The sequence below is a fragment of the Anabas testudineus genome, chromosome 16 (assembly GCF_900324465.2).
Source record: "Anabas testudineus chromosome 16, fAnaTes1.2, whole genome shotgun sequence".
NCBI lineage: Eukaryota > Metazoa > Chordata > Actinopteri > Anabantiformes > Anabantidae > Anabas > Anabas testudineus.
In genome coordinates, this window is record NC_046625.1 from 76,051 (window position 1) to 87,240 (window position 11,190).

General features: G+C 40.9%; 2 protein-coding genes across 4 annotated transcripts; one reads left to right on the forward strand and one right to left on the reverse strand.

Moving 5' to 3' along the window:
• The first annotated feature begins 241 nt into the window (after nt 1-241).
• LOC113170451 (phosphomevalonate kinase-like) lies at nt 242-3,708 on the forward strand. The gene is made up of 5 exons (XM_026372561.1): nt 242-627; nt 1,152-1,215; nt 1,306-1,458; nt 2,518-2,647; nt 2,728-3,708. Exons 1-5 carry the CDS (start codon nt 533-535, stop codon nt 2,877-2,879), a joined length of 594 nt encoding a protein of 197 aa, XP_026228346.1. The 5' UTR covers nt 242-532; the 3' UTR covers nt 2,880-3,708.
• Nucleotides 3,709-3,717: 9 nt separating this feature from the next.
• LOC113170450 (tropomyosin alpha-3 chain-like) lies at nt 3,718-11,187 on the reverse strand. Of its 3 annotated transcripts, none has more exons than XM_026372560.1 (9): nt 10,809-11,187; nt 9,714-9,857; nt 8,166-8,299; nt 7,735-7,852; nt 7,452-7,522; nt 4,912-4,987; nt 4,514-4,576; nt 4,360-4,429; nt 3,718-3,818 (listed from the first exon to the last, which is right to left on the reverse strand). In XM_026372560.1, exons 2-9 carry the CDS (start codon nt 9,846-9,848, stop codon nt 3,736-3,738), a joined length of 750 nt encoding a protein of 249 aa, XP_026228345.1. In that variant the 5' UTR covers nt 9,849-9,857; nt 10,809-11,187; the 3' UTR covers nt 3,718-3,735. The 3 variants fall into 3 exon arrangements, with proteins under 3 accessions (XP_026228345.1, XP_026228344.1, XP_026228343.1); XM_026372559.1 differs by lacking the exon at nt 4,912-4,987 and adding an exon at nt 5,159-5,234 and having other exon boundaries at nt 9,714-9,860; XM_026372558.2 differs by having other exon boundaries at nt 9,714-9,860; nt 10,809-11,186.
• Nucleotides 11,188-11,190: the final 3 nt, after the last annotated feature.

Genomic DNA, 11,190 nt, shown 5'->3' on the forward strand with positions numbered 1-11,190 from the left:
CTAATAGTGTACAATACATTATTGGAAAAAATATTGTAATACTTTCACATAATTTGATAGAAATGTGTTGTCTTTGTGTCTTAATTGAATCACTAAATATTTAATGGTCCTGTTGAATCTTGAACTTTCACTCACTGTCCTTTTTATTATGTGATATAATCTAATCATTTTCGGCCTCTGATCAACACCCCCACCTTCTCGGAATGGTTCAGTCTACAAAGTGACGATAATCACGTGTTGTCGTAACGCACGTAAACATAGTCACTGTAGATAAAAGCTTCATTTTATAATTTGACTTCTCTCCTCAAACAGTTGTCTTGGGGTTTAGAGTTAACCGAATTGGATCGATTGCTGATTAAACTGACACTTCTGTGTCTGTTGAAATTGCTCCGAGAGTAGTTGTCTGTCCATGGTTAAAGGCTTCCTGTTAGTTCGCACAATTACGGTACCGGCCCAGCGTGGTCTGACCGTCTGACTCAGCTCAGAAACCCGGAGCTGGTCTGGGCTAGTTAGCAAGTTTAACTAGTGATAGATGGGGGACCAACTTTCGGAACCCAGACTAGTTCTCGTTTTCAGTGGGAAACGGAAGTCTGGAAAGGATTATGTGACACACCTGATCCAGGAGCGGTTAGTGCTTTACTGTTTTTTAATGTGAATCATTCACGTTAAGCTTGTGGAGCTGAATAAAGTGATTCAGCTATGACAACTAACGAAATGTGTTCAAATGAATCTGATCAGAAGCAGAAACGTTTCACAAACTCCAAGCTTTAGCAGAGTTAAAAAAAAAAAACAAGTCTGATTCTCGTCAAGTTGTGAGTCTCCTTGTTCCTTTGACGAGCACAATAAACATAGTTTATTTAAACAGAGTCAATTGTTAAATTATTCTGCAACAGAACCAACTTCAAACACAAAAGCAAAAAATCAATTTAACAAAAATTGAGAAGCCTCTGTAAACATCATGTTGCCTGAGATCATGTGTTTACCTTTAGAGCCTCAGTCTTGTTACCTGACCTAGATTCACTTTTTCTCATTTTGCTTCTGTCAACAAAAATGTACTCTCACAAGCCAAAAACTTTTAACAGCAAAAATTTTACATGTGAATGAAAACTGAGATTTTACAAGCGCACTTACGTCACCTGTTTTTTCTGCAGTTTGGGGCCTGATGTTTGCTGCATCCTGCGTTTGTCGGGGCCCCTCAAACAACAGTATGCTCAGGTGAGACCTACACCTGCTGATACACACATACAACATTTTACCAAGGTTACGCCCCCTGGTTACAACATGTGGTTACTCCTGTTCCTGCAGGAACACAATCTAAACCTGGACCAGCTGCTGGGTCCTGGTCCGTATAAGGAGCAATATCGGGCCGACATGATTTGCTGGGGAGAAACCCGGCGATGTCAGGACCCTGGGTTCTTCTGTCGCCTAGCAACCAGAGGAGCAAGCCAACCAATCTGGGTATGTCATCATCAGCTGATCTTGTCTTTTCTCCTTTTCCTTTTGTTTTTCTGTCATTTTTGTAGTAATGTCACACAAACCAGAATGCGTTTTGTTCCAGTGGGATTAAGACCAGGACAGAGTTCCCAAGATGATGGTCCAGAATAGAGAAGCTGAGTGAAAAGGACAAGGAATGGTTACAGAGAGGCACAGCCTTTATGTCTTAGAGAGATTCAGTGACTTTCAGGAAAGTGCAGTGTTCTCAGTGGTGAGACTGCTGTACATGGGTTGGGGAGTTCCAGCTCCAGCTTCTTACAAAACTGCTGGATTGAAAAGTAGGACTAAGATTTGTTAGGAACTGTGTTTGAAATTACTATGAGCAAGTACATCGCTTGAGGAAGACATTTTCCCGTATGTTCACACTTCACAGCTCCACTTCATAGAACCACAGAGTGATAATATTGGTAGAACAATATTTTGGCATCATGATTGAAAAGGCAGTTCTCTGAGTGATCCTTTTGTTTAATTTTTTTTTTTCCAGCTGATAATTTCAGAAAATAAGCTTCATAGCTAAGCCTAACCCAAACAGGTCTAAATTGAAATGTTGTGTAGAAGATGATCTGCTCTCATTAAAGGCCTTAAAAAGCGAGCTGATTACCGGTACATATTCTGCTGATAGGTCGTCCAGCAAAGGTCTGAAATAAAGGCTCAGCTTTGTTGTTTTTGTTTGATGGAAAAGGAAACAAACATGTATTCTGCTCATGTATTAAAACCCATCACTTCTAAAAGAATATTCTGCTTATTAAAAACTTAGTCTACCTTTAATTTCTCCAACATAGTTTTTGTCATGAATAACACAAATGTACACATTTCCTTGATTAATACAATTATTACAGGAAAACATAAAAACATTACCCTTCATTTTTCTCTTTAAATCAATGAGGAAAGTAGGACATGCACCTCCCTCCACACTAAACATGAATTAGACTTTACTCAGCTCAGTTTCGAACTCGTATTTTATCTGGCTGCCATTATCCTGATTGGCCAGGTGCCAATGCTCTGTGCTCTCTGATTGGTCAGGTTGTAAGTGATGCACGCCGGCTGTCAGACCTTCAGTGGTTCTGGTCCAAGTTTCCTCAACAGACTTTAAGCGTCAGAGTTCAATGTACAGAAAAAACACGCGAACAGAGAGGCTGGCGCTTCACAGCAGGTGAGACTTACCTGTCTACTTAGCTGTCATTCTGTGTGTCTCCCAAGGCATGTGTTTACTTGCATTAACTCGTCTCTCAGGGGTGGATGATGCAGAGTCAGAGTGCGGGTTGGACAGCAGCGTGGAGTTTGACTGGATCATCACTAACGAGGCCGATGCCCCCTCGTTAGACGAGCAACTGCAGCCAATCCTGACTCTAGCCAAGGAAGCAGCTCGGTCAGCTGATCTCTGATCAATAATGTTATTGATGAATAATCCTGATGGACAAGTTACTGATTTATTAAAGTTTGTCAGTATGCTGATGAGGAAAAAGGTCTTTAAATGTTTTCTAATTTTTACTGTACAACCTTTACCTGACAGCTGGGGTTACTATACTGTACAGGCAAACACAGATAAACCCCTGAACCCTGTAATAGAAATAAAATTACAAACAACAACAAAAAAAAAAAAACAAAGTCTCAGTTTAGATCTAAAAACCAGTGACGGTGCTTTTATTTTATAAAATCCTGTTTCACATATGATTTATTACAATGAGCTGTGACATCAGCACAGTGATGACATCACAGAGTTCCAGATAACATTTTAATTTTATTTGTTCTTCAGGTCAAGGTTACCTATAGTAGGGGGTGTATTTCCGACCTGTTATTGGCCCCTGTGTTACCGTGGCAGTGGAACGCCTCACTGCGATTGGCTATTTTAAACAACAAACAAATAGTAATTGGCTAACAGGAAGTTCTCTATAATCGATTAATCAATCAAAAACGAATTAGTTAGTAATGGATTAGTTGTTTACCATTTAACTCCCTTTAAACACAAACATTCAGCTCCTTGTCTGTCCCCCTCATAATACTGGGAGGGGATTAAGGGAAAGGGGGTTGGCACCATCAGTGGGTGGGGGGAAAGATGTGGTTGTTTGGGCAGGGGGGGAAGGGGGAAGGGCAGCACATAGGAGAAAAACTCCACACAGGAAATAAAGAAGAAGGAATGTGTGACAGCAGGAATTATTTAGAGGAGGGTGGAGGATAGCAGAAGCCTTGACGTCCACTTTCGGGGAGGGGGACTAAGGACACCTGGGAGGGGGGAGGGGTTCAACAGGAGTTGAGCTCCTCCATCGTCTGACTCAGAGTTGCCTGTAGCTCCATGTTGGCGGTTCTTGCTGCACTCAGAGCATCTGCAGAGAGAGAATGAGTCATCAGGCCCCACCCCTTTCTGCTCACCTGTTCCAGAGAGTAGAGATAGCCTAAACCTGATGAGTTCAACTAATAATGAATTAACAGACAACAGTCAAGCTCCAGTTTTATAATTCACTATGGCAACGGATACGCTGAGCACAGAGCTCCCATTTTAAGAGATCACAGTATCTAACTGCTAACATCAGTAAAGAGGATCTGGGTGAAGAAGTAATCAGCTACTTTTCTTCTCCACACAAAATCTTCATCATCAGTCTCACACAGACTCTGACATCAAACGGTGTCCTCAGACTCAAAATCAGGTTAGAGCAGCAGGTTCACTGTAGTAACCAACTCACAGTTATTGCAGTAACTACAGTAGTTTAAGTGATGTCTGTTTTTGAAAATGAACACCATTTTCTCCAACTCCAAGTGTCACTAAATCCACTTCCTGGAACAAGCACCTGTTCTTCAGGTGTGTCACAGTGCATTTATTTACCTCTACAGGTTATATTTCAATAAAAATGGCCAAATCAGTTTTACCTTCCAGTCCATCAATGGTTTTCTCCAGTTTAGCAACTGAACGCTCCGCAAACTCTGCTCTGGTCTCCGCCTGAAACGCAGGAAGTCAGCAGGTAAAGAGGAAGTCAACAGGTAGACAGGAAGTGGGTTGTTCAGTTTGTCAGACGTTTCTCACCTCCTTGAGTTTGCTGCTTAGGTTCTTGATCTCCTCTTCGTACCTGTCCTCCTTCTGGGAATACTGAGACAGAGAGACAGCCAAAAGGGTTAGAGTGACGCTGCATCGTGGTTGTTCTGACCATTTAAATCCAACACCTTCCTAAGCCAGTAGACCGTAAGAAACAACTGATCCAGGATCCGTCTGCTGATCAACATACATAGATCACAGTCCAGCTCAGAACCAAGCTCACATTAAAATTTGTAAAAGATGAACTGGCTCTCTGCAAACCTGATCCAGGAGGTCTCTGTGGACCACTATCCCATGTTTTTTTTTTTTTTTTTTTTTTAATAAACGTTCAGGTTTTCTTCCAGGTGTAAACCTCTCACCCCCCCCCCCCCCCCCAACCCCCACCCTACCTTCTCAGCCTGGGCCTCCAGAGACTTTGAACTAGTGAAGATGGTTTTCAGCTCCTCCTCCAGCATCCGAGTCTTACTGCAGGTCAGAGGTCAAAGGTCAGAGGTCAGGTGTGTTTCTGTGTAAGAGTGTGTGTGTGTCAGGCTAGAGTCATGCAGCAGCAGCAGCAGGAGGAGCTGAAGCTAAAGGTCAGAGTTTGCTGGAGGTCAGGAGGAGGTCAGGTGGGGGGGTCATATGACCCTCCTGTACCTTGTCCTCTGACGCCTGAAGGCTCTTCAGTGATTGGTCGAAACTCCTCAACTGCTCCTCCAACCTCCGAACTTTACTGTGATGGGGGATGGGGAACAGGAGGAGGCAGGTGGAGATAGACAGGTAGACATGCAGGTGCAGCATCATGATGTTTCCATGGAAACAGGAAAAGAAGATGCAAGTCAGAGCATTAGTGAAGCAACACAAATGAGGTCATTATGCATTTAACTGCACTGCGTGGGTCCTTTAGTCAAACTCAGAGCATCTGAGACTGAAAAACCAAACCTGTTTGCAGATTAAAATAATCTGGATCTTCTGTTGTAATCCTGGATGTCTACTTTTTCAACTGACTACCTGAGTAACACAGGTCACTAAGCATCTGGACAATGACTCCTCCAGCGGATTAGACATAAAACAGATGTGTTTAATGTGTCTATGTCAGCTTTAATTTAACAGTTTGGTCAAAAACACCTGAGCCAGGACATTTACGGACTGACTCCGTAAATGAACCAAATAAAGAATAATTACAACTCAAGGAGTTAGCTATCAATTCCACTAATTAACAGTTGTACACTTTGTCTTAAATGTGACCAGTCGACACTCCACCAAAAACGTTGTGAAAAATCCACATTGATGATTCGCAGAGCTCATAAACCCATGTTTTATTTACAGTAGAACAAAGAAAATGTCAAATGTTTAGTCTGAGAAAACAAACCAAGATCATTGTTAAATTGATGGCAGCAACACATTTAAAAAAAGCTAATGGATAAATCACTAGCATTAAACTTTTCTTATTTCTGAGATTTACCAGTGGTTTCTATGTTGTGGTAAACCCTCTATATTTACGCTGGTGGTTTCTCTGTTGATTGTCGACAGGGATGCAGATTCACTGACCTACTGCGGGCTGTTCTGGATCTTATTATAAAAGGAGTTTTTCCTTTATCTTCTGGACATTCCCATCCAATGTTGTTGCTCTGATGGATTAGTTCTCTTTGCTCAGTGACAGTAATATTTTTAATCAACTCTGGACCTTTTATCCATTTGCTAGTAAATATAACAAAGAACTGATCCAGAACAGCTGAAAGGCAAACTGACAAAATACTTTTGATCAAATATTTCAATTAGTTAATTGCAGAAAAAAAGATGCTAATGAATCACGCTCCGTGTGCTTTTTGACTGGAAGTTCACTAAAACTGTTTTAGCATCAGTGGCTTTGTACTATAACGGAGGCAGATGGAAAGACGCTGCTTGGGTTGGGATTAGCTGTTACCTAGCTATTATTTATACTTTCACTGCAAAAAGTTATGAATGTGATTATTAGATGAATGAATTAGATATTTAACATCTAATATTTTAGAGCAAACCCATAAATTTAATTAAATGTGAAACAGACACTAAACACCTTTCAATTGTTTTAGGTGTAATCAGCTAGGTGTACAGTGTCAATATAACAGATTGATAGATTGCAATTCTTAAAAGTCTGACTTGCTAGTTCAGATTTTGGCCGATTCCAATTTGTAAAAAAAAATTTTCATCTTCTCTCATTTCAACAAATTTCAAAACAGAAGCGCTCCAGGTTACTGGACAGGTAACAGAAACAGAAGAATATAACAAGGAACTTAGTATTTTTTGGTTGTTGCTCTACTCCTTATTTTGGCCTTGTGCTGCTGCCTTGTATTTTCTTTCCTCACAGTAAATAACTTCCACGACTCCAACATGTTGTATGAACCTGTGAGGTGCACAACAGAGCCTGTGAGCAGGAGTTTGTTTTTTAAAAACAAGGAAGCACTGCTTGTATCCTGCTCTAATTCGGCTCTGGTACTGCTCACACAATGAGCCTAAAGCATGGCTAAGCCCGACCCAGAGTGACAGTTTTGAGATGGTGAGTGAAGCAGGCTAACAGCGAGGAATGGAAATTGTCACAGCTCTATGCGCTTCAGTGCACAACGTAAAATATAGTGCTTCTAAATAAGATCGGCAGTGTCAGATATCCGAGTCTGTGCAGTGCATCTCTATTATGGTTATATACTGAGAAATTAATTAGATTTTGACCAGTTGAGTAAACTGGGAAGACAAAAAATGTAGACAAAATTTGTTTAAAAGCTATTGTTGTGAGGACATTTTAACCGGAGTGCGTATAAAGGGTTAGAATTAGGATCAAGTTTAGGCAATTAGATAAGTCGGGTTAGGCTGGAAGCACTGCATCATGTCAGTGAGTATTCTCACAAGTATAGTGAGACAAGTGCGTATGTGTGTGTGTATGTGCGTGCGCGTGCACTCTCATGATAGGAACCTCTCGGCCTGTTCAGCTCTCTCTTCAGCTCGTTCCAGTTCTCCCTCCACCATCACCAGTTTACGAGCCACCTATCAATGAAACAAAGAGTGTAATTCAACAATCAGACCAGTAACATCATCAATCAAACATCCAGTCACATCACAATGATTAGAGGTCGGCCTCTAGCCCTGAAACTCAGATTATTCTAAAGAAAACTGAATCAAGATTGTGATGCTTCATCAGGTTTGGCTGTCTGATAATAAATAATAATTTTGTCAGTAGAGCTCAGTGTGTATCTGACCTCCTCGTATTTCCTGTCGGCCTCTTCTGCTATCTGTTTAGCTTCTCTCAGCTGAACCTCCAGATGCTCCATCTTCTCTTCATCCTTCAGAGCTCGGTTCTCTATCACCTTCATGCCTCTGTGGGGGGGTGACAACAAGTTAAACAACATCCGTGGTGCTTTTTCAGCAGGCCGATGCTGGTGTAACTGCTGGTGTTATTTCGCATCCACTGTCTAAAATGGGGAGCTTATGATTATTGATTCCAATAATATCCATTTATTAAAATTACAATTCAGTGGGCAGTCAGATTATTTTGATGGGAATCATAAAGGAATTTTAAGTAGAGAAATTATGACTCAGATTATATTCAAGTAATCACTGATGTCAAGCTACTAACAAACTGTCAAGTGTGGTGTTTTTGGTGAGATTAGACATGTCAGGTGTTTATGACCTCTCGCTCTCATCCGCTGCCTTCTCCACCTCATCCAGTTTGTGAAGTGCAGCAGCCAGTCTCTCCTGAGCTCGGTCCAGATTCTCCTCAGTAAGCTGCAAGCGACGACCCAGAGAAGTCACCTCACTCTCTGCCTGCAAGACACACAGAACAAGTCGTGTAATTGTTGAGAAGTTGAAGAACGAGAACTAAGCCTCAGCTACCACCAGTGTTACAGTTTTTTTAATTATCAGTTTACAGTCTGATAATTAAATTACTGTTAACATTAACAACTGTTATTAATATGATTATTAAATATTATTATGTTATTATCTTTGAAATGTATTTCAACTTCAACAGATTAATCAAAACAGTGAATATCAACATCTGGTGTGTAGCCACTACAGCAATTACCTCAGTAATCCTACACAATCGACTTATCAGATATTCTTCTTCATTACATTTAGGTTTTCATGGTATGTGACCATATATACACGTATGCGTTTCGTTTTAAATATTTTAATCTGTTTGTAATTTGACAATATTTTAGGATTTACTCTTCTTTCAACCAGTGAACCTTGAAGATTGCGCAGTGACCTAAATGTGGTCTTATCCTTTAAGATGTCAATATAATCATCTTTCTTCATGATCCCAAAAACCCAAACAAGGTTCCCTTTGTCTGAAACAGCCAAACCACGGCATTTTGCTGGCACCATGTTTACCTGTGGGAAATGTGTTTTCAGGGTTGAAGGCCTCTCTTCCTTCGCCAAACAAAGACAGGATCCATGTCCACAAACAGCTCAAGTCTGGTCTCATTAGACCAAAGGACAGACTTCCAAAACTCATCCACCTGTTTCAAACATTCACCGTCAAACTGTCGGTCTGACTTTAATGGGCCTCTGTGTGAGTTTTTTTTTTTTTTTTTTTTTTTTTTTTGGCAAAGCTGCCCGATGAAGAGACCACACAACAGTCTCTCTTGAAACATCAAGTCTGGAAGAGGCCAGTTCAGCAACAATTATCTTGGCAGAGAACCGGGAATTCTTGTTAACATCTCAGACTATTTCCCTATCCAAAGTTTCTTGACATTTTGCACTTCTAAACACACCCAGATTTGTTTCTAAAAAAATTGGTCTCCTTGACTGAACCGCTGTTTAAGACTCTGAAACTCTTGGAAATGGCTCTATAGCCTTCCCTCTTAAAATGACTGTAGACTTGTTTTACTTCCCAAAATGAACCAACTAGAGGCCTTCACACTGCTGAATATTTTACTATAGAAAGTTTTGATGAGCGATTCAAAAACATTAGAGAAGAGGTTTAGTGAAATATTCCATAGTTCTTGGAGGCCAATTATTTTGTCTTTAACTGTAATGTTACACATTAACAAGCACTTCAGTATAAGAAAAAAAAAAAGGTCAGTTGGGTGGAATCTAAGTAGGAGATTTTCTTTAGTTTCTTTGTTGCAAGACAAACTTTTTCTAGCAAATAAAACCAACTTATCAGCTGACTCTATTCTACTAGCTCAGATGAGAATCACCCACCCAGGAATAACCTCTATTTAGGAGTCCATACCTCCTCTCTGCTCCTCTTCTCCTTCTCCACCTCCCTCTGCAGCCTTTCAGCTCTCTCCTCTGCCTCCTCCGCCTGCTCCTGCAGGACTTTGATCTTCTTCTTCACGGCCTCAATGCTGTTCACTCCTCCACTCATCTTTTTCCTCTGCTGCAAAAAAACAGCAGCAGATGAGTTAAACTGACAGACACAGTTTGTGTAGAGAAATAACAACAACGAGAACAGGTGAAACCCCACCTCTCTGTTTCCAGAACACTCACTACCGACCACTACCAATTATTTTCAGCAGTGGATGCATCTGATGCTGAAAATAGTCCTAGAGTTATCTATCCTTTTATTTAACTACAAAAAACACATAGTGGTGGTGAAGTGGAGGGGGCGGGGGTTGAATCCAGGTGTTAGCACAGTCACGTTCAGACCTGTCTGTTTCATCTGTATCTACATGCTTGGCCCCATTTCTGCTGCCGCAAAATAGAGACAATGACTTTTGCTGTTTGATTGCTTTTTATTTAAGCAGAACCACTCAGAAATCTTGAGAAATAAACTAATCTGAAAGACAAATACACATAAGTCATCTCTTGTTGATTAATAAGTAGTTAGTTGCCTGAAGACAAGGACATGTCAGAAGATGTTTTTCACAATGTTTGTGAAATTCGAAGGAAATAAGAAAGAATAAAGTGAAATATAATCAAACATACTAAGATTTCAAACTTATTCATTGAAGAATAAACTAAATCATTTAGACTATGAATCATCATAAAGACGTGATTTATTTAAGAACTGGGCGGACTGACTTTAATCCGAGCAGTTTATTAAAACGTCTTCTTTGAGGGGTTGAAGTTTTGGTTCATTCGAAAACTGGTACATTCATTACTTTTAATTCCAACTGTGGATAAAGTTTATTTTATACCAACATCATCTCCAGTGGTTTATAAGCATAATTATTAGCTTTTTTTTTGTTCCGATGCGTTGCTGATTTGTTAGCATGTCAACTTCTGTTGCTGACGAGCGACCACCGCCCTATCAGCCAGTTAGCATGTTAGCAGAGCTCAAAGCTAACAAGGACCAGGTGAGGTGTACCTAGGGGATCCTTCTCACCTGTGCAAATCCTCTGAAGAAAACACACCTGTGGGTCGAGTCTGACTTCACCTGGCAGCGTCACTTCCCCGTTAGCAGCAGGCTAGCTGTTAGCACTTAGCAGCTAACGCAGCAATTCGGTCACTTTTCAGCTAAGTAAACTTTTACACTAGGGCTCCGGGTTCGTACAAACCGGAACGCACTTCCTTATCCGAATGTTGTGAATGTAGTGGTTGAGGTCCTATTATGAGATCCCAGTCACTCTCAGTCCTGATCCTGGTACTGGTACTGGTACTGGTGCTAGTGCTGATACAGATACAGGTTCTGATTCTGGTCCTGATCTTAGTCTTCGCCGCTTCCTGATGCAGCCAACTCCCTAAAGAGGCCGACACCCTCTTCCGGG

What these genes read in the sequence shown, in the direction of transcription:
- LOC113170451 (XM_026372561.1), top strand. Translation starts at nt 533, where the DNA reads ATGGGGGACCAACTTTCGGAACCCAGACTAGTTCTCGTTTTCAGTGGG. An exon ending in ACACACCTGATCCAGGAGCG is followed by an intron (nt 628 to 1,151) that starts GTTAGTGCTTTA and finishes TTTTTTCTGCAG; the next exon opens with TTTGGGGCCTGATGTTTGCT. An exon ending in TCAAACAACAGTATGCTCAG is followed by an intron (nt 1,216 to 1,305) that starts GTGAGACCTACA and finishes CTGTTCCTGCAG; the next exon opens with GAACACAATCTAAACCTGGA.
- LOC113170450 (XM_026372560.1), bottom strand. Translation starts at nt 9,848, where the DNA reads ATGAGTGGAGGAGTGAACAGCATTGAGGCCGTGAAGAAGAAGATCAAA. An exon ending in GCAGCGGATGAGAGCGAGAG is followed by an intron (nt 7,853 to 8,165) that starts GTCATAAACACC and finishes ACCCCCCCACAG; the next exon opens with AGGCATGAAGGTGATAGAGA. An exon ending in TGGAGGCCCAGGCTGAGAAG is followed by an intron (nt 4,577 to 4,911) that starts GTAGGGTGGGGG and finishes TCTCTGTCTCAG; the next exon opens with TATTCCCAGAAGGAGGACAG.